The sequence below is a fragment of the Artemia franciscana genome, chromosome 6 (genome assembly GCF_032884065.1).
Source record: "Artemia franciscana chromosome 6, ASM3288406v1, whole genome shotgun sequence".
Classification (NCBI taxonomy): Eukaryota; Metazoa; Arthropoda; class Branchiopoda; order Anostraca; family Artemiidae; genus Artemia; species Artemia franciscana.
This window is the reverse complement of record NC_088868.1, coordinates 1,677,643-1,699,432: the sequence shown is the minus strand read 5'-3', so window position 1 is coordinate 1,699,432 and position 21,790 is coordinate 1,677,643. Positions and strand designations below refer to the sequence as shown.

General features: G+C 34.6%; 1 protein-coding gene across 1 annotated transcript in view; it reads left to right on the top strand.

The window, feature by feature from the left end:
- Positions 1 to 2,667: 2,667 nt before the first annotated feature.
- LOC136027897 (pentatricopeptide repeat-containing protein 2, mitochondrial-like) overlaps positions 2,668 to 21,790 on the top strand; it is a 60,433-nt gene continuing 41,310 nt past the window's right edge. The window contains exons 1-3 of the mRNA XM_065705327.1: positions 2,668 to 2,819; positions 12,357 to 12,588; positions 18,183 to 18,276. Coding sequence (XP_065561399.1) covers positions 2,762 to 2,819; positions 12,357 to 12,588; positions 18,183 to 18,276 — 384 coding nt within the window. The 5' untranslated portion in view covers positions 2,668 to 2,761. The remainder of the gene's footprint in view (positions 2,820 to 12,356; positions 12,589 to 18,182; positions 18,277 to 21,790) is intronic.

Below are 21,790 nucleotides of genomic sequence, written 5' to 3'. Positions count from 1 at the left end.
ACCATTTTCGTTTATATTGCAATTTTGTCCGGGTTCGACCCTTTTTTGAGCTAAAAGTCCTGGACTATAAAAGAAGCGAAATGCAGCAAAATAGTGGTCTTCAGCGAAATACAATGTAAAACAAAGAAAAGAAACTAGCTTGCTCAAAAACTCATTGATAAAATATTAATCAAACTCAAATCACAAAAATGAATTATTCACATTTTGATAGAATCTCAGCTTCATTAAGTCACAAAGTTTCAGTCAAGACTGACAAAAAACGATATTTATTCTTTCTATTCAAATTGATTAAAAATTGAACAACTCTATAGCGTTATTTGTTGTTATCTTTGTATGCCTTTTGGATATGGGTTCATTTTATTTGACTCCTGATATGTGTTAATTCATTTTCTATAAATTTGGCTACATAGGGTTAAGTACGTTGTCATCCAATTCTCTATTTAATGATGCATCATTACTTAATGTTCGTTTTTATTTTCTTTGTTTTACATTTTGTTTTCTTGAATTATTTTGCGCATGATTTTCTATATTTTCCAAACAATTCAAGGATTTTGCACTTTTTTTTCAAATTTTCCTCTCGCCACCTGAAATAGATTTATGCCTACATATGCAAGGATTAACAGAACGACCATGTATTTACTAGGGAAAAATCAGCTTAATGAACATTTTCTGTCGAGTGTAGTTTTTGGGAAAAAAAGAGAAGATTCTGGTGTGTATGTAATTTTGTACGAGAACTTATGCTTAGTTTTATAGTTATAACTATACAGATTAATCATTTTAAAGAGGTAGGGCAACTCCCCCTCTCCAATTCACTCCCCTGTATGAATTGATACAATAATTTCGAATGGGACAAAAGTCTATTCTGTTGAAAGGGAGGTGCTTAAGTAACTGAAACTTCCTGCAACTGAATTCACGAAATATCCGAAAATTCAGAAGTTCAGAACCGATTGTTATCATTAGCTGAAAATAGAATAAAAACAATATAATTTCTAGAAATAAAAAAAAAACCGACGGCACAAGACTGAAAGAAATATGAGGATTGGTACATATATATTTAGTTCTTAATAATCACTAAAATTTTGTTTTCCAGAGTCTCATACACACAGAGGTTAGCCCTCAGCAGTACCATAGAAAGAGCTTGGTAATTGAGGATGTGGAAGTGCTGTTACATAGCATATCACACAATTCATTTTCAGTATCTTTGCTTTGTTTCCTTAAAAGGTTGCGAAGAAAGGAATTCGGGCAGAAACTAATCACCTTAAGTCTTTTTGTGAAAAAAAAAGAAGAAGAAAAAAAATCGATTTCACACTAATTTGACGCTTTCTTTCAAGGTTAGCATCCAAAAGTTAGTTTTTTTTTCAAAATTTCAAGGCAGTGCCAATGACAGTACCGAACAGTAAAATGTCCGACTGGATAATTTTTATTATTCGTTCTTTGAAGTATTTTAAGTTAACCAGGGGCATAATTTGCTATGGGGCAGAGCCGGAAGCTGCCCCTCCCAGACCTGAGTTTGCCTCCCCGGACCCCAGTTTCTCCCCCAAGCTGAAATTTAGTTTCTTCAAAAGTCTTGTCAAAACTAAGATTAGCCTGCATAATTCAGACATCCGCCAAAACAGGTCAGGTTTCTTTAGTATATTTATATTTTCTTTTTACTATTCAGCCCATTTTCAGTTTTCACTGTCGTTTTGACTTGATTTAGAAAAATTGGCTCTAACTTTGCCCCTCCCCCCAGGATAATGACGAAATTACGCCACTGAAGTTGACTCCAGTAAGAAAATCCAAATACATTGGGGATCTAAGTTTCTTTGAAGTGGATGCTATATCCATCTCAAATCTAAATAAACCATTAGGTGGTCCAACAGAAAATACCCTAAAACTTGGCTTGCTTACCATAGCTAGCCCCTATTCAAGATAAAGTAAATAATAAAATCAAGGAAACCTATTTACACACTGGCAAGAAATATTTCCTGGGTTGACGGTAGTTTCACTCTGGATAAAGGGTGTTGAGCTGATGAACACAGATTTGGACCGGTTAGGAAAACAAACATTTAATAATAGTAAAGCCGTCTGGCTGATAGTTTAAAAGTATTGAATTACGTTTTATAACCGTGGATTGAGCTTACAAATCAATTCAAGACAAACTGGCAGACTACTTTGGTTCACTTAAGGTACATTAAAATCTCAACTTGTTCTGTCATGTGGGTTATTTTAAAATGTCTGCTCATAGACCATTTTATATACTTAAGCTCTCAAACTCAAATTCTTCTGTACTAATTCAAAAGATATATGATCCATCCAGCTCCTTTCTCCAATAATGTTAGCAGGATACTAACCACCTAACTCAAGTATTCTTATTTAAGCAAAAGCTCTCTTCTTCAGGTAGTCAGGAATATACAAATCTAGGAATATGCCCCCAAATTTTGAAGTGCAACACAAAGGCAGACCTAATTCAAAATCTGGGAGGGCCGGGACAATGTGACAAGGCCGCCAATAATTGACCAAACTAACAAGTTTATTTAAAGAAGAATATAAAAAAAAACGGAATGAGGGTACCAGAAATATCTTAGAGGGGTCCCCCTGGCCCCCGGTGCCATATTGTGGTCAAATAGGTGTCGCAGAAACATACCTCTAAAAAGGGTCCTAGCTCCAGGCTAACGGCAACATTGATATTTTCTTCTGTGACTCATTGAAGAAATAAAATATTATAAATAATCATTTCTTCAGTAAATCATCCAATTTTCTAGGGCATTTTTCGCACAATATGGCTCTAAATAAAACTTTTGATTTCATGAACAAGCGCTTAGTTCCTTTGATTCAGGGTGAGAATTTCGACTATTGCCTTAGCTCAGTGACAAACTTGAAGTTTGCTAGTCTACTTCTAATCCTGTACAAGCTTGAGAAATAAAAACATGCTAGGCTATTGCCTCTCTCCAATTCCCTAAGGCAGACCAATTGGGCTTAGATGTAATTCCTGATTTGCTAAATACAGTTAATTTTAGTTTATTTTGCTATTTTTGAAAGGGGTTAGGATAGGAAAACGAAACTTTCAGGGGTGTATCTGGGGCCAAAATATTGTTGAAATTCCACATTGATAATTTTTTTATTTTTAAGTCTTAGAATTTTGAAACATCAAAAACAAGAAGAACAATTGGTACTTCTTTTTTGGAAGGCAATGGAAATCTTATTAGCATAGAATGAATATCTTAGCCCTATGCCCATGGGCTGTTCTCAGCAAATCATAAATATATAAGAAGAAAAACTTCAACCATGTTGAACTTTGCTGAAGTAAGGATTCTTGAGCTGTTTTTTTTATATTTTAGTTAGGCTAGCCTATATTGGTTTTATCTTGTAGGCCTAGGTTTTTCTTCTTATATAAGCTATTTGTGTTTTGCCAAGGACAGCCCTTGGACATAGGGCCAAAATATTCATTCTAATTAGATTTCCACTGTCTTGCAATAAGAATTCCCAGTAAATGTGTCACAGTTCATATTATTGACTTACCAATAAAGTGAACAGATCATTTGATGCCTTTTCTTATGCTCTTTACAAAAAGCCTATTATAATTGCTTCTATTACAAATTCAAATTTAAGCACTTTATGACCTAACCTAACTATAAATAATTTTGGACTGGGGAAAATATAGTATTATTTTTTTGAAAACAAACAAGAAAACAGCACCAAGTAAACATAGTAGGCCTATTATTTTGTTAAAAACAACTGATAAGTCAGGTAAAATTCTAGTTTAGTGACTTCTTTTTATCCTGGAAAGGGGTTAAGTTAAGAAAATGAAACTTTCAGGGATGGTCTACAGGCTAAAGTATGGCCTGGGAAGGTATTTTAAAGTACATACCTCCACTCCCTCTCCCTCTAGAGGGTCCTGACCTTTGATGACCTTTAAAAATATATGTGTTATAAAAATGAAGCCTTGCAAAATAAATCTTCTCCTTGAATGAAGTACAACAAAATTGTTTTCAGCTTCACAACTTTGCTCAATCCCAATTTATAAGGTTTTAAAGATATGCAAATACATTTCCCAAATTTTGAAAAAAAAAACATTGAAATAGCTCAGAATTCCACTCAAATAACAGGAATTGCATTTTCAGAACTAAAGGCAGAGAAAAAGCAACTAGTAACTGAAAATTAAGGTAAAATGTTTATTTGTCAAAATTTCAATATGTATAGACCTGTCATATATAGAAATTTCAGGGCCCTCTAGAGGGAGAAGGAGTAGAGGTGGGTACTTCAAAATACCTACCTGGGATATACTGTAGCCTGTAGACCCATCCCTGAAAGTTTCATTTTCCTAACCTGACCCCTTTCTGAGATAGTAAGAAGTCACTAAACTAGAATCTTACCATAATTCATACTTTATTTGAAAATTTATCATTTTTAAAAGCTCAAGAAGTGCTTAAATTTATGATAGAAGTGACTATTATATTTATAAAGAGCATAAAAAGGCATCAAGGGGTATGTTCCCTTTATTGGCAAGTCAATAATGTGAACTGTGATAAATTTATTGAATTCCCTATTGTTCTTCTTGTTGTTTGATGTTTGTGATAGAAAGGCAGTGTAGTCTATGCTGCTATTTAGAATTCTGCCTATTTAAATTTTTACAAAACAACATTTTGCCCTAATTTTCTGTTAACAGTTCTCTTTTTTCTAGTTTTAGTTCCAAAAATGTATTCCCTGTTATTTGAGTAGAATTTTAAGCCAAACTTATGATTTTTTTTTCTAAATTTAGGATATGCATTTGCAGATCTTTGAAACCTCATATACTGTGATTGAGCAAAGCTGTGAAGTTGAAAATAGTTTTCTTGTGCTTCATTAAAGCAGAGGATCTACTTTGCTAGGTTTCACTTTCAAGACATAAAAATTTTTATCCTCAAAAATACTGTCTCAGGAAAAAAACTGACATAACTATGTCATCACAGGAATTTTAAATATAGCCTGAAACTCCTCAAACAAACCATCAAAGCAAAACAAAAGGACATAATTCCTAGCCTATATTAAATTCATTTTTATTCATATTGATTTCTCTTTGCTAACTCAGTGTTGCATGTGGAGATGTCCTAGGGGAATTATCTGGATTTCGCATGTTTGGACTTCTAAAAAAAAATTCTATGGAAGAGTGAATTTCCAGAATTATTGGGAAAACAATGATAATTTAAAGTCTGTTCAAATGTAAATATGCTAAAAAGAATTATTCAGGTTGAATTGTTTACAGATATTTTACAATGGAAGGGGATTTTGGTACTTGTGTATTATCCAGAACATACTTGAGAAGTTTGTTCTATTTTATCTAAAGAAAAATTGGTTTGACTGTCTGCAATCAGTTATAATTAACTTTGTCTCAATGACAAAAACTATGATGCCAGCATAGGCTATTTTAATTAAATATTTAATATGTAGAGGAGGTTAGCGTAAGTTAGGTATTTAACAGAATGCCTTCTGGGTGGCCTGCTTTCTATAATTCTTTGTAGTTTCCATAATTTTGTTTCTAAAGTATCATATTTTCATATATTTGGTATATTTGATTATGATTAACCTAACTTCACTTCTTGAGTGTGTTCAGGAGAATACACAAGTACCAGATTTTCATTAAGGATTGAATTTTCCAGAAGGAATCGTCCAGAGGGAACTTTATGAGGGGAGGGGTGTATTTCATGTGTGAGGAATTTTCCTGTGAGGGAAGGAAATTTTTCATTGAGTGTGAGCCTGATTTACCAGTATTATTTGGAAAATGATCAGAAATTAAATAATAAAATACAGGTTTTTCAACTGAAAGTAAGGAGGAACATAAAAGTTCAAAACAAACAGAATTTATTCTGTATATGAGGGGGTTGGCCCCTCCTCAATACTAAGTCTGTGTTTGGTCTATGTTTCCTTACTCTCTGCACTAAAGTTTGAATTTTTTTTCAATTCTTCAAGAATAAGTCCTGAAACACAAGGACCATTTAATTAGAATAATAAGCTGTTTTTAAAGTTAAAAAAAACTTCAATGTAAAGAGCAAGGTATTTCTAAGAGAACAACCCTCCTCATGTACAAATCAATTTATTTTCATTTTGAGTTAATATTGATCCTTACTTTTTGTTAAAAAAGCCTGTTTTTTTTATTTACTCATTAAAAGAGTCAAACCTTAGGGGATTTGTAGCTTTAGTAAAGTGGTAGATGATGTGGTTTGTCTATTGTAAAGTAGTTGTGCCAAGTGAATAGAAATTTCATGAATAAATCCAGAGCCTCAATGGTGCACTGGGAAGGCATTTTGAGGCATATACCTCAACATCTCCCCTCTCCAGGATAATGACATATTACAATCCTTGTTTCAAAAAAGTAGACTATAACTTTCTGGAATTAATGTTAGTGTTTATTCACTCATTCATTCATTATACTGCTCAAATGGGGCACAAGAAAAGTGTTTCAATCCTCACACCTTTGCTCAATCCTGATTTACAAGGTTTTAGAGATTTGAAAATTTGTTTGTTTAGTTTAGGACTAAAGCTTAAATCTTGCAAAAATGATAAGAACTATATTTTCAAAAAAAGACACAGTCCAAAATTAAGGTCATTTTTTGTCAAAATTTAGACCTGTAATCCAAGCAATTTTTTAAGTTCTGGAAATAAGGAAAGGATAGAGATAGTAGCTTGATAACATCTTCCTAGTATGTATTTTAGGCCCTGACTTAATTACTAAAAGTTTCATTCAACTTACTTGGCTACTGTCCAAGATAGCAAGAAGCACCTCAATTCAAACTTGATCCCATATTTATTGTTGCCAACATCTGCAACATTAAGGACAAATTCTGTGACACTGCCTACTGGTGATGGTGAATCAGATTGTTGGGCACATCCCAAACTGAGATCCATGGCTCACTGCATCATTTTCTGTCAACAGCTAACTTGAAGGTTTCAACACTAGGGGACATGACTGTGTTCTAGCCAAAGGAGTTATGTAGACAAGCCATGTGGTTTGAGTAGAAACTTTTTTGCAGCCTGGTTTAGAGTGTTTCTGGTAGAACTTCATGGGGTACCCTCTCATTCTCAAGGAACTATATATTTAGAAAAGGTTTAAGATTTTGTTACAATGTACCTTACTTATGTTGGTATGTGAGAAATGGCATTTTGAGCCTTTGGAGTCTGTTGAGATTTGGCAAATTTTGAAAACCTCTTCTGCATTTTGTTGCTTGTTGCTGCACAGATTTCAGAATTGACTTATCAAGCTTATTGACTAGAGTAGCAGAGCATATCCCAAATTCTTATTTTGAGCAAATCAAACCCTTTCAGAGACTAGTAATTATCATGGGGAATATCCTGCAGAATGTTCCCTTTGTTGCACTAAGACTTTGGTTGGTTTTGGGATGTATGGACTACACATGTAAATTAAATTTGGGCTTGTAATCAACTAAAACTCCCAGATATTTTGTGGTGACTGCATGTAAGGGGCTGTCTAGTTTGTGATTGCATAAAGTTCTGGCTCTGAGGATTGTTTGGTCTGAAGTGTCTATCCTTGCATGTTAAATTTTCTGCTATTTTCCCATATTGAGGTCTGCTTGAATGCATTTGGTACTTTGGGGATCACGAATTGAACTGATTTTTCAGGAATCATAGGCATATAACAAAATCTTATTGTTTATGGTCAAAGATGGATCATTGATATAGATAGTGAATAGTGCTGGGTCTAAACCTTCACTTTACCATACTTGGTAAACACTTTTACTTGGTGTTATTTCATGCTGTGCCAACTCTGGCATTGGAAGTGTCTGAGCTAGCTGCCAATATTTTTTCTTCTCTGAGGGAATTTTAGAGATTGATTAATCCACTTTGAATAAGTAGAATCAATTCAGGGAAATGTAGGCAGATTGGAAGTCTTTTTTTTCAATGAAAATACCAAGAAAAGGGGATTTTTCAAGCTACAAAAATATTTTTCAAAATCTAGAATTTCAATGGTATATTTTTTTTCCTATCAGTAAAATTAACCTGGATTAGGGAGGGGAACAATTACAATGATAGTAATTTTAAAATTAGGTAAGAGCATTGAGTCATTCCAATGTCTTGATTAATTCACTAGCTATGAACATACCACTTGGTGGACTTTTTATTGCTCTTTCCCAATATACTAATTGCTACTATAACAGTCCTAAAAGGGGTTTTCATTTTTTTTTAACTTTTTCTTTATTATTGTTATGTTTCTTGTTTTCACGGTATATTTGTTTTGTAAGATCAAACAGTTTGTGGTAACAGCTGTAGTAAGGAGCAATCCAGCTCAATAGTAACCAAAACTCTAAAAAATGGAAGTTTCATGCCAATATTTTCATGCAAAGGATCATATTTTTATGCTGATTTTAAATATATTGGTTTCATAAAGTTTAGTTTTACCTAGCAAAAGTTACAAGCCTGAGAGAATTTGCCTCATTTTAGGATATAGGGGGAAACAACCACTAAAAGTCATAGGATCTTAACGAAAATCACATTATCAGATTTAGCATATCAGAGAACCCTACTGTAGAAGTTTCAAGCTGCTATCTACAAAAACATGGAAGTTTGTATTTTTTTTTTTGCCAAAAGACAGATCCCAGATGCATGTTTATTTGTTTTTTTCCCCAGGTGTGATTGTATCAACCCAGTGGTCCTAGAATGTCCTGAGAGGGCTCATTCTAATAGAAATTAAAAGTTCTAGTTCCCTTTTTAAGTGACCAACAAAATTAGAGGGCACATAGGCCCCCTCCCACACTCGTTTTTTCCCAAAGTCACCAGATCAAAATTTTTTGTTCAGCATAGTCAAAAAACCTAATAATTATGTCTTTTGGGACAACTTAATCCCCCAAAGCCCCTGGGGGAGGGGCTGACAAACAAGAAAATAATATTAAATAGCCAAGAAAAATGAGGGTAAACTCAGCCAGTGGATAAAAAAAAAAAAAAATAATAGCAGCAGATATATTGTTAGGGACTTCTGCCAAGCTGTCTTCAGTGCTCAAAAAAAGAAGTAAAACTAACATTTTGAATTAACTCTAACTGAGCAGAAGAAAGAGTGAATCAAACAAACCAAAAAAAAAAACAAGCCAGAATAAATGAAAGACTATTCACCAATTAGATTTGGCAATAATTTTCTACTTAGTGATTGACTTAGCTTGTCTATTGACCCAATTTTCATTAAAATTGTGGTTGGATAATCTTAAACTGAGGGGAAATGTTATTTGAATCCTTGAATTTTAAGTTATTGTAAATTTAGTTTATAGAAATATCTCCAGTAGGCTATCTATATCTATATTTGAAGCAAGGTCTCTTGCTTCAAATATATGGATTTTTTTTTTTAAATTTCAGTTGCCTTTCTAAAAGAATGTGGAAAGTCATTTGCTTCAAATATTAAAGTTGTCTCATCAAAAAAGAACTACTTGGTCTGAATATTTCAGTAATTAAGAGTGCCAAAGCAGACTCAGTGGCCTCATTTTTATTTTAAATTTAACATTTCAGAGAAATCTTGTGATCAATCTCTCTTTTCCCTGGAAGCCAGCGTTTGCCCCCCCCCCTCCACCATGGAAAATTCCTCCCTGTTTTCCTGTTAGATAATTTCAGATTTTCATTAGAAGGGAGATTGGAATTTCTACTCTCCTGTTTAAGTCAGGGGCAATTTTATTGCCTTACCTGTAGTATTTTTTTTCCTAGAGGCACTTCATAAGAAAGGAGTGGTTGAATACACTTTGGAGGGGGCTCAGTCATTTAGTCTCATTTTCAAGCAATTGCTGCCAAAAGAGTTGTTACTGACTACAGAGTCTAAAAGAAATTCCTGTTGTTGTTTAGTTACCCTTGTGTTTCAGCGATTGTTTGAAGAATCTTCAGATAAATACAGAATTAACTCTAAGGCAGTGACAATGGGAGAATGGAGGAAGAAATTGATATATAATCCTCACGGTTGTATCCAGAACTTTCGTTTGGGGGGGGGGCTTTGGGACAGGCATAGTAACCTGAATCAGAATCAAAGTTGAGGGAGAGGAGATAGATTTGCAAACAAATTCTGTTGAAGATAGTCTTAATGACTGTGAAAGTGGTTGAATATTCTGCTTTTGTAATCCAGTCCTTAATAATCAAAATCTTCAAAGTGTTACAAATCTCTTTTTTACTTGTATTCAGTACTTTTGTAAAAAAAAAACTGAAAAATTATATGTATATCATGTATATTATGTGAGGAATGTGGCTGAATGCAGCTATTTAAATATCCAAGGTTGTTAGGGTAGCATTTCTTAGGTTTAAAGGTAGAAAAAAATGACTAATTTTATTTTACTCCCAAAGAATGGTAAATTTGATTTCCTTTTTTTTTGTTACAAAATAGATGTCCAAAATCAGACACTTTCCAAAAGGTATCTAGGCACATGATTACCAAAGAGATAAACTAGACAGTTAGTTAAATTGATGAAACTCTAGATGAAGGCAACACCTTATTTAAGCCCAGGAAAATCAGAATGATTCAAGTCTATGTAGAACCACTACCTGACCATGCTGAAATTCAGTTAGTTTGTGATCTGTATAATGATCATGAGTTTTTCCTATGGGTTTTTCCCAGTTTTACTTAGATGACAAATTTGAGGTTTGCGCCAGTACCAAAAATTTCATTAAAAACCTGTAAGTGATGCTTAAAAAGAAATGCTCAACTGGTCTTGTAACTACAGGTTAACTCTAAAACACAATTTTTACCCGTATTTCCTAGGGAGTACCTTATTTTACAAATTTTACTTACTGAGTTTTTATTTTACAGTAATTTTACAACACTTAGCCTAGGAACAGTATGTAATTTGGCTCATCTTAAGTCGATTTTATTGAACAAAAATTATTTGTCTCAGTTGTGCTTGAATCCTACCTATAAAATGAAAAATTTAAGGTTTGAGAATTATGAAATTTATCATATTTGATTGTAAAAAATACATTCATTTATAATAGATGACTGTAAAACTTCAACTTGGCATCGGATGTTATTCAAACACTGTGTTTTATCCTGGGTTTACCAGCAAAAATGATAGAATAGGAATGAGGTGTCACTATAGAAAGGTTTCTATTCCATGATATTTAGATTTGACCGAGAGAGTTCCTTGATCCTGTAAATAAAGATAAAAACTGTTTTTTTGCATTTGTTCATTATGCAAGATTATCTGTAAAAAAGTTTGTGATACCTCAAAATGGGCCAAATAATAATTTGTCTCCAACCAGATTAGAAGTTTCAAGGTAGGTAGACAGAAGCAAGAGAGAGAAAAAGTTGGAATTCAAATTTGGTGGTGCTGATTATTAGTGAAAAAAATTGATATTTTGCTGAGTTGCTTGAAAATTATAGGGCCAATGGTTTCTTATTGAAGCCAAGAAATTTAGGCATCGATTGTAATCGAAGTTTATCGATTTGTGACATCAATGTCATAGTGATGTTATTGCCAAAATAGATTTTTGTAATATATTTTTTTTAACCTTGAAGTATTAGTTTTGTTTTCAAATGCTAGACCCCTATCCCCAGAAAATCATTTGGACTGTATGGTAGTCCATATACCCTTATACAAAGTCTGAAACTGGAACTGGGAAAAAGTCATTTGATACCCTTGTTGCATGTTAGGCTCTAATGTAAAAAAAATGCAGGAAGAACTGCAGAACTTGGTTGCCTGCTATATAATCAGTCAATTCAATTCGAATGTTACTAACATAGTAGTCTCATATTCTTTTTTTCTTCTTCTTGCTCTCTTTCTTTCTTTCTTGTTTTTTTTTTTTTTTTTTTTTTTTACTGTAAAAATATGTGACTTGTTATTGTTGCTTTGAAAGAATCCAGAAAAAAAAATATCTGCAAACTTTCTCCTTATTTGATGGAAGAAGCAACGTCTTTTAGAGACCCATATTTAGGTTAAAGTCGTACGAGGGGACATTACTTGCAGTTATCCAGGTATTTCTCCTCAAAGCGGCAACGCTCCCATTTTCTTATCAACCGTGTTGCCAACCTCTGGAACAAATTACTGCAAGATACCATTGCTGCCCAAACCACAGACAGCTTTAAGAACCATCTTGACAACGAATGGTCAAAAAAAGAATAGAAGTATAACTAGGAAGCACTCGAATCAGCAACATGAAACAGCTAGTGTATGTATTCAACTATGTGTCATGTGTTATCAACTCTGGAGTTTCTACAAGGAAAAATCCTTAGATTGCTCCAAGCTGCAATTTAAGGTAAAGTTAGGTAAGATTTTTTACCCTCCTCCCAAGGAAAATTCATATGATACCATTGGTGCACCAAACTGCTATGGGTTTATAACAAAGAGAAATGATATGAGAGCCTTCAGTATTATTTATTACTTGATCTTATTCCATTAATTCGCCTTTTATTTTGTTTTTAGCTTTCAGATCAGTGCATACACCAGAGAATCTTGGAATTCCTAAATATAATGAGGAAAGAGCTAGGACATCTTCTCAATATACATCTGATGTCATTTTGGGCAGATTCAAATCTAGGATGGCCCAGCAAGCTCAACCAGAAGCCAGAGGGATGCTTTTTATAGAAGATATTAAAACTCTCCTTCATGTTGCTGATGAAAGTGATTCTGAAACAATACACAATTTATTGAAAAGGTATATCCTTTCTAGTAGAATGTGCATGAACAATTAGACAAACTTGCCTAGAACTTCCAAGCTTTGTCCATGTTTCCCAAGTCCTTTTTTACATTAGGAAACAATTAAAGCTAAGTTTATTATATGCTGTATCTTGCCAATTTTTCTAATTGTTTTGGCTTACATATCTCCTACCTAGAAATAAGTTTTGGGCACATTTCTCAGTTGAAAGTAAAATAATGGAAAATCCACAAAACATTTTGTAATACAGACAACAGGTATGGAAAAAGTTCCAAAGCTGCCGGTAGCAGAATCTGACAGAACTCCAAAAGCTTCCAACGCTTGAGCAGTACAAATTATATTATTATGGCTTTTCTTTGAGCAAAAAGCATTTTTATATGTAAAAACAACATTTTCAAGCAGCCCAAAATCAGCCAACAAATTTGAAAACTGAAAAGTAGCATTGCTACTTTGCTATTCCACTTTTTACAGAGCAGACAGACAATAAAATAATAATATTTTGGTAATTTACAACTAATCATGATGTGTTCAGATTACATGTTACTATATCAAAAACAAACTGTAAAGATTTTTTTTATTATTGTGAATCAGTTAAATTTTGTAATTTTCAGTTTCTTTATGTCTTTTAAAAGCAGAAATATAATACATGACTATCCAATTTCTCATTGTATAGGATTCAGACTGAATTAATTACCTTAATTGCCACTCTGGAAGAAATGAAGATCCATCTTTATCTGTTAAATGCTCCATACTTGATGATGTGAATGATCAAAAATCAAATGCATCCCACTGGTACTTCCAGGGAACACCTTTCTATTCAACATCTAGTAGCTTCTTGAAAGCTTCATAATTGGGTGCCGAGACTGTTGTATCTGAGATACTATTTCAGTGGTTTACTACACAGTAGGAGAAAAACTGTTAGTTTTGTCAGATGGCTTGAACGGCTTCTTTGAATGTCCCCTCCTGTCTGTGTCAATATTTTGTAAAGTTGACAAATTAATTGGGGGTGAAGAGTTCTTGTGAAATAAGCTTATATGTCATTAGCATATCAGCTCTTCGTCATCAGTAAACCAGTGCAGATAATTTCAGCTCCTTCAAATGTTCACTATAATCCTTGTCTCTCATCTCTGTTACTGCCAGAGCTCACCGTCATACCCCTTCCAGAAGCTCTACGTCACCTCTGTATCCTGGTGATGCTATGCACATTCCAAAATCAAACACTGGTTTGACAAGGGTCTTGTACAACCTCAAGAAAACATAGCAAGATCTAGTGTATATAGTTTTTTCAAGAGTGCAAGGACAGAGTTTCAATGAGATACAGCCTCCTTGCAGTTTGAATGGAATTTACACTGGTTGTCAATAACGATTCCCAGACTTGGACTTCCGGCTCTTGAGAGTTACTTACAGCGGGATTGACCCGCTATTATACTTAAAACCTGGTTGGACTTGCTAAAAATGTAAAACATTGCATTTGTGTCATCATTGAAACTAATGTGCCATGTATTTACCCAGTTTTGAATATGGTTAAGATCCACTTGTAGTGACTCATTGTTGACTGCACCAAAAAATGTTGAGTTTTCAGCATAGAGAGTGAGATAATTTGTAGCCAATTGTAAAAAAACATTCATATTGATCTGGGCAGGTCCTGAGACACTACCCTGCAGGAAACTGCTGGTGACTCCACACCTCTCAGAGAGGATTGATTTTACTTCATTAGTAAAAAGCCTTACTCTCTGTGTCCTATCAGTAAGATTTAATTTCGCCTTTTTATGGCACTTGGTATTAACCAAGTGACATATAGCAGTCGCCAATTCTGTCGGTCTGTCGGTCTGTCTGTCTGTCGGTCCTGGTTTTGCTACTTTAGGCACTTCCAGGTAAGCTAGGACGATGAAATTTGGCAAGCGTATCAGGGACCGGACCAGATTAAATTAGAAATAGTCGTTTTCCCGATTTGACCATCTGGGGGGGAGTGGGGGCCTGGTTAATTCGCAAAAAATAGAAAAAATGAAGTATTTTTAACTTATCAGCGGGTATTTGGATCTTAATGAAATTTGATGTTTGGAATGATATTGTGTCTTAGAGCTCTTATTTTAAATCCCGACCGGATCTGATGACATTGGGGGGAGTTGGAGGGGGAAAACCTAAAGTCCCGGTTTTGCTACTTTAGGCACTTCCAGGTAAGCTAGGACAATGAAATTTGGCAAGCGTATCAGGGACCGGACCAGATTAAATTAGAAATAGTCGTTTTCCCGATTTGACCATCTGGGGGGGGGGGGAGTAGGGGTCGGTTAATTCGGAAAAATAGAAAAAATGAAGTATTTTTAACTTATGAGCGGGTGATTGGATCTTAATGAAATTTGATGTTTGGAATGATATTGTGTCTCAGAGCTCTTATTCTAAATCCCGACTGGGTCTGATGACATTGGGGGGAGTTGGAGGGGGGAAACCTAAAATCTTGGAAAACACTTTGAGTAGAGGGATCGGGATGAAACTTGATGGGAAAAATAAGCGCAAGTCCCAGATACATGATTGACATAATCGGAACTTATTTGCTCTCTTTGGGGTAGTTGGGGGGGGGGGGGAGTAAGTCTTAAAAATTAGAAAAATGAGGTATTTTCAACTTACGAACGGGTGATCGGATCTCAATGAAATTTGATGTTTAGAAGGATATCGTGGCATATTCGATAACTCTAGTACCGAATCTAACTTTAGGTTCTGACCTTCTCACAAGTGCCAAATGAGCTCTTGGCTCTTCCGACCTCGTACCATATGAGCTCTCGGCTCTTCCGACCTCGTCACAAGTGCCATATGAGCTCTTAGCTCTTGTTTGTTTCATGAACGTTTCTTTTTCTGGTTGAAAACACATGAAAAGAAGCTTTTCAATGAAAAGAGTTACCTGACCAGAGTTTTGTCCTTGCTAGAAAAGGACCTGGGTATTGTAAGCTTTGATTTTAGAGAGGGATCCAAAGATTGTTTTTCCCTTGTGACCCCAAGGCTTAAAAATAAAGTATGATTAATACTGAACTTTCAGGATTTACAAATATTTCAAAATGTTACTTCAAGTTGTTAGTGTCTATTGACAATTAATGAGAGGAAATGTCTCCATTTCCTTAAATATTCCCTACCACTTCCCAGGGGAATCATCTCCCACAAATGCCCACCTAGTCACATGGGTTTGATACTGCTCTCTCTAAGTAATTAAGGTCACAGAAAAAAAATGTAAGACATTTAAATTTAATATCCAATGATATGTCAAGTCCCAATGATATGAGGGACTGGGTATCTTCGTTTCAGCTGGACAAATATTATTTTAAAATTGCTATTGAGCCAGGATAAATTCCTGATAAAGTAGGTCCTAGGGGTGTATTTTACAAAATGGTTTTGAGTAATTTTTGTTTTTTTAAAATATTGAAGTAGCATATATGAAACAGGTACTAAACCAATTTCAAAATGTTTCAACACTTCAGTACTGAAGTTTTGGTATATTGATTAATCCTTTTTTCTATAGCAAGATTTGTTTCACCAGCAATAGTATAAAAGACTTATCTTATTTCTTTTTTTACCATGTAAAAGTGTTAAAACCTCTATTAAAATAGCATTAAGATGACCTTTTGGCATCTACATCTGCTGGGAGACTATTCCATGTAGCAGCTGATTACTGGATGTTTGTCAGTTTAGCTTTTTGTTGTTAATAAATTACCTCACAGGATTTGGGAAATGACAAGATAGAAAATTCATGTTTCATCTCGAGAACCAATAAATACAACAATTGGCAGACTCTAGTATTATCCACTATAAAATTAGTAAAATGACTTTTAAAAATGGTTTTTTGGTAAAAAATTTTTCAAATTTTTTTTGTTCACCTTTTGCTTTATATTTGTCCAACGACGAACAACTTCTGTTGCTAAAAGGGCAGGATAGGTTTATTACTGTACATGTCCCTAACTTGCCTGTTTAATGTTTGTTAACCTAGACTGAAAGGGTAACGGGTAAAGATCCTCCAGAGCCATTGATGTCGCATAGAGCTCTGAGTCAACATTTTAGTTGCTAGTTCTTTTTTATAGGGGCAGGTAGTATGCTTGTTGCCCAACTTTGCAGCCCTGGTCCTGCATTGCCATTCAAAGCATCAATCTACCATGCTATCATAGGTTAGCCTAGGCTAACCTGCACTATAATCCATAATAGAATAGTTTTAAAAAGGACTGCATATTTTTAGTAAATTTGGGTTGGATCCAAATAAATTTGAGCCTTTAATTGAAATCCTTATTTTATTGATCACAATTAAGCTTCTTTTGAGCCTTTTTAGTTCTGGCAAGGAATACTGCATTGTCAGAGTTGAAATTATTTTTTATTCTTATGAAATCATGTTAAATCCCAGAATTTGCTCCATAAGTAAAAGGAAAATATATAAGCTAGATAAAAACTTATAATTCCACAAACCCAGATATTTTGGCTTCACATCTGGAAACTTTTGTCAGTGGAAAAAATCTAAAATAATTAATAGAAATATGCAGAAAACCAACACAAAAAAATAAGAAACTTTATTACATGAAGAATTAGAGAGAGAAACCACAAGAAAACCTACATTTGGAAAGCTTCCATAATTGTGTGTTAAAAGGGCCGATTACTCTCTCTGATAATAACAACACGGTATTGAGAAACAACTTAAGAAGATATGTCTCAATCAAGCTGAATTAATAACATATGCAGGCCAACAGAGTCAATAATATCTTTCAATATGAAATTCTAGCGAAATGATTCACACAATTAAATCTAACTAAACTTCTTTCCTTTGTTGATAAAGGCTTCTGGGTGTGTGGATTTAACGCGTTAAAGCTTCTTAATTTTGGTTACTGTCTTAATTACAAGTTTCACCCTTTGTTACGCATTTTTTTTTTCAAATGGCAAGGTATTCTTGTCTTAGAAATTATTTGTAGTTTTCTCTCTTCTCAATTTCCTATACTCCTTAGTTTCTTAATAAAGGTAATTAGAGTGACTAATTCTGCTGAAAGTCATTCTCATTGCCTCTAATCTGATAGGAATTATATTGAAAGTGCCAGGATACAGCACTAGACTCCGAAAGTCCAAACCGGTGGTGCTGATCTCCATTTCAAGTCTCTTCTGCCAGAAAGTGTAATTGGGGTCAGGGGCCATCCATCCTATGCTTTCGTACACCTCTCCTCCCTACATTCCCCAGATTTTTCTAGGTACCCATTTAGAGCTGGTTTGACTTTGGCTGAGCCTACAGAGTCACGCTACTGACCCCCATGCCAAACCAAATAACTGGTCACAGCAGGAATCGAACCCCCTCACTTCAGACAAAGGATTCCAAATCCAGCACGCCAACCACTTGGCAAGTGTAAAGGGGAATAATTGATTAACTCGTAAATGTTCATACAGATCTAACTCTTAGAGAAGGGCTAGAGGAATCTTTTTGGGTGGAGCTGGGGGGGGGAAGGAAATGGAATGCTTGTATTTTAAAGCCACAGTCCTCTTCTATGAGATCATGTTTCTGTATAACTGAAATATAACTTATGTGCAAAATGAAGCTCAGAAGATTTTCGTTTAGTGGACTAATGCATTGCTTCTTTCAGGTATAATACCCAGAAATCCAAAACAGAATTTATCCTTGGACCAATAGTTATGAGATACTTTTATGTTGTTAATCAACCAGTTGAAGCATTAAAGGTAACTATATTAGATTTCCTGTGCATAGTTAAAGATTTGTTTGTTCAAAAGGGTGCGTGTAGTCGGTCTATTAGCACTGATTAAGTAAAGAGTCATCTTAAAACTTAAAGCAAACAGAGGCTGTCCTGTATGTGAAGGCACCCCTCCCCTTACTGCCCTTAAGCTAGTTTAATTTGGGTTTCAAAGAAAGCAATTTATGTTTTTATGATGTATTCTTTATGAAGATGTGGTGAGAACTATTGTACTAATTTAAGTATATGTGCTGTGAAGTATGAAGATTTGAGTAACTACAATTTTGAACTGAAACTTTGAAATAAAATGAGATATTAAAACACTTGCAACTAGAACTAGCTTTTTTTCGTAGGCTTTTATCGACGCACAATTTAAGAAGAACAAGTAACATAAAGAGTAGGAGATAATAGTTAAAGTGAAATGAAAACACAAAAACAGACGTAAAAACTCACAAAAAGTTTACGAGTGCTAAAGTCCAGATGTTTCAATTGTACACCTGGTAGCGTTTATCAAGGAAAAAAGAAGAGTAATCAAAAATGGAGTATACAAAAAAAAGTATAAAAGGTGAGAAAAAGCGCAAATGCTATACAAAAGAAACAATCAAAAATAGCATTTTTTGTGAAGCTTATCATTTGGGATACTGTCAGTCAGTTGGGTATCAAAAACATTCCGTAGACAATTTCTCTGGAAAACATCTAGTAACTCATCTTCCGTTTTTGGAGCGGCCACGCTTTAGACCCTTAACTGACCACTGTCATCACTGTAGCTTCCAATAATCTAATCTTGGTTCGAAGACTTATCTTCCTATTATTTCAAACTCTTTTCTACCATGAAAAACACTCTGGACCTCGGTTATTCTTCTTTTAATATCTTCACTGCACCTACCATCATTATTAGTAATACTACCTAGGTAAGTGAAGTTGTCCACTTGATCGAACCTCTTGTTATCCAACATCGCCTTCACTTTGTCCTAGTCTTAGCGACTTAGTCTTCTTGACATTAATTTTCAAACCTATTCTTGCAACCTGAAATCGTGAAACCTCCTATAGTTGACTCGTTTTGCTAACGCTTTCATCTAGGATGCTTAAATCGTCAGCACAATCTAAGCCTAAAAGATTTTTAATTCGTGTTCTCCCATTGCCTTTCGTGTGCTTGTTGGGACAAAGTCCATCAAAAAGATCCATATAAATGGGAATAGAACACAACCCTGCTTAATTCTTTATTTAATACGAAACCAGCTACTAACCTCACTTCCTGTCTTAACCGCAGCAATGTTATTCTCCTACATAGAACTAATCATTTTCGCTAAAGCCCTTCTATCAGCTGAGTCAAATACTTGCTGATAATCTATAAAACTGAGGACTAAAGGCATTTGACAACTCAGACACTTCTCAATTATTGATCTAAGAGTGAAAATTTGGTTGACGCATCCTCTATGCTTCCTAAAAACACGCTGTTCTAGTTTTAAAACTTTACCTACAGCATCTTTAAGTCTTAAAAAAAACATCATCCTACTAAGTAATTTGCTTTCTAGAGAAACCAGGCTAATGCCTCTATAATTACAACACTCACTCTTATCAGCTTTTCTATGGAGGGTTTTAATTAGACTTTTCATAAAATTGCTAGTTTTTCCCCTTTTTTTCAATAATCATATTCATAATCTTCAGTAACTTAGCTCTACCTCACAACCACCATATATAAGAAAACTCATTTACCACACCATCAGTACCTGGGTCCTTATTATTTTTTAATGTTTTTTAGTACTGTCACTAATTCTTCCTCACAAAATAAATCTTCTGTCACATCCCAAGTGTCACGAACTTATTCATTTTTTCTATTCCTTTTCCTGTAAATCTATCACGGTTTAGCAAATTTTAAAATCTTCTGCCCATCTCTTTTTAACTCTTTCCTTCTAACTAATTGTGGCCCCGTTCCTATCCTTAACTGTGAAAATTCAGCTATTTATTCCTTCTCAATTTATTGACATACCAGTTCTATATTTTACTATTGTGCCGTGTGGTTACTTCTTCTAGATCTTCGGCAATTTTACCCTTGGTCTTCACTTAACACCTCCTTATTACTCCTCCTGTCACTCAAATAATTTTTGTACTGGCTCCTCGTCCTTTCTATTAAACATGAAGTATTTTTACTAATACTCCTAGCTGCGTTCTTAATTTTCCCTAAAAAGCCATTAGCGACTTCATAAACTGTTTTTCTAAAATTATTCCATCCATCTTCTACATTGTTAAATTTTAAACCCTTAAAGTTTTTCTCGAATTTTGATCCTTTAATAAACCAACGTCATAACTACCCAGAAGGTAGTTCGTTACCCTTCCTAAATTTCAGCTTTAAATTAATCCTAGACAGTATAAGATGGTGATCTTTTACTTTTAATATCAATATCACCACTCCTATATACCCTAGTATCTTGTATCGAGGTTAGCTGTCTTATCACTATGTGAATATCATGTTACTTATTGGCCATTTTATCCCAAAGAGATCTAGTGAATGCGTGTAATTCGGCCAAGCTATGGCTTTCTATTTGGAACGACTGTGGTCGCCCGAGAGATGGTTCTGTTAATTATTTGAGGCTCCGTACGAAACGGAAATTTTAACAAGGAACTGAAATCTGGATTTTTATCCGGGCATAGTACTGTTCATTATTTGGTTGCATTGTTGATACTATTCTTAAGCACTTAGAAAATAATGGGGCCTATGTTGATGCATTATTTGCAGACATAGTTAAGGCTTTTGATAGTCTTGATCATAATGTAGTTGTGGAAGAAGCAAAGGCTATGGGTGCCCGTCCATTTGCTGTACGAATGCTCGCTAGTTTTCTTTTTGAAAGGTCTCAGTGTGTCCAACTTCCTGATCATGAGCCATCTGAATTTGTAAATATTTTTTGTGTTTCGCCACAAGGGACTAAATTAGGCCCACTTTCTTTTCTTGTTGTTTTAACCGTATTTTAGCAACAATTCGTGACCGTTTTAAATTTGCTGATGATTTAACTGTTTTATCATTGCGACTAAGCCCTCCGACTACTGAACAGTCTGACTTGATCAAAATCTATCATGATCTAAAAGCTGAATGAGGAAAGGTAAAACTGACGGTCAGTGAAACTAAGAGCTCTTATATGACATTTTCCTTCCTAAAGGATAACAACCACTCTTTTCATAATTCCTTACTGCCGACAAAGAAAGCTGTTAAAATACTTGGGATGCTTTTGGACGATGATTTAAGATGGAATTCGCACGTTGACTATCTGACTAAAAAAGGCGCCTCGCTTTTACATTCATTTTCCAACCTAAAAAGATTTGGTACACCAACTGAGGTTTTAAAGTCTATATACTGCAACTATGTTAGACCTTCTCTTGAGTATGCATGCCTTGCTTGGCATCCGGGATTGACAAAAGATCAAACAGATAGACTTGAGACGATACAAAAAAGAGCAGTAAAAATTATACTTGGACAAAACTAGTCAACTAACGAGGATGCGCTGAAA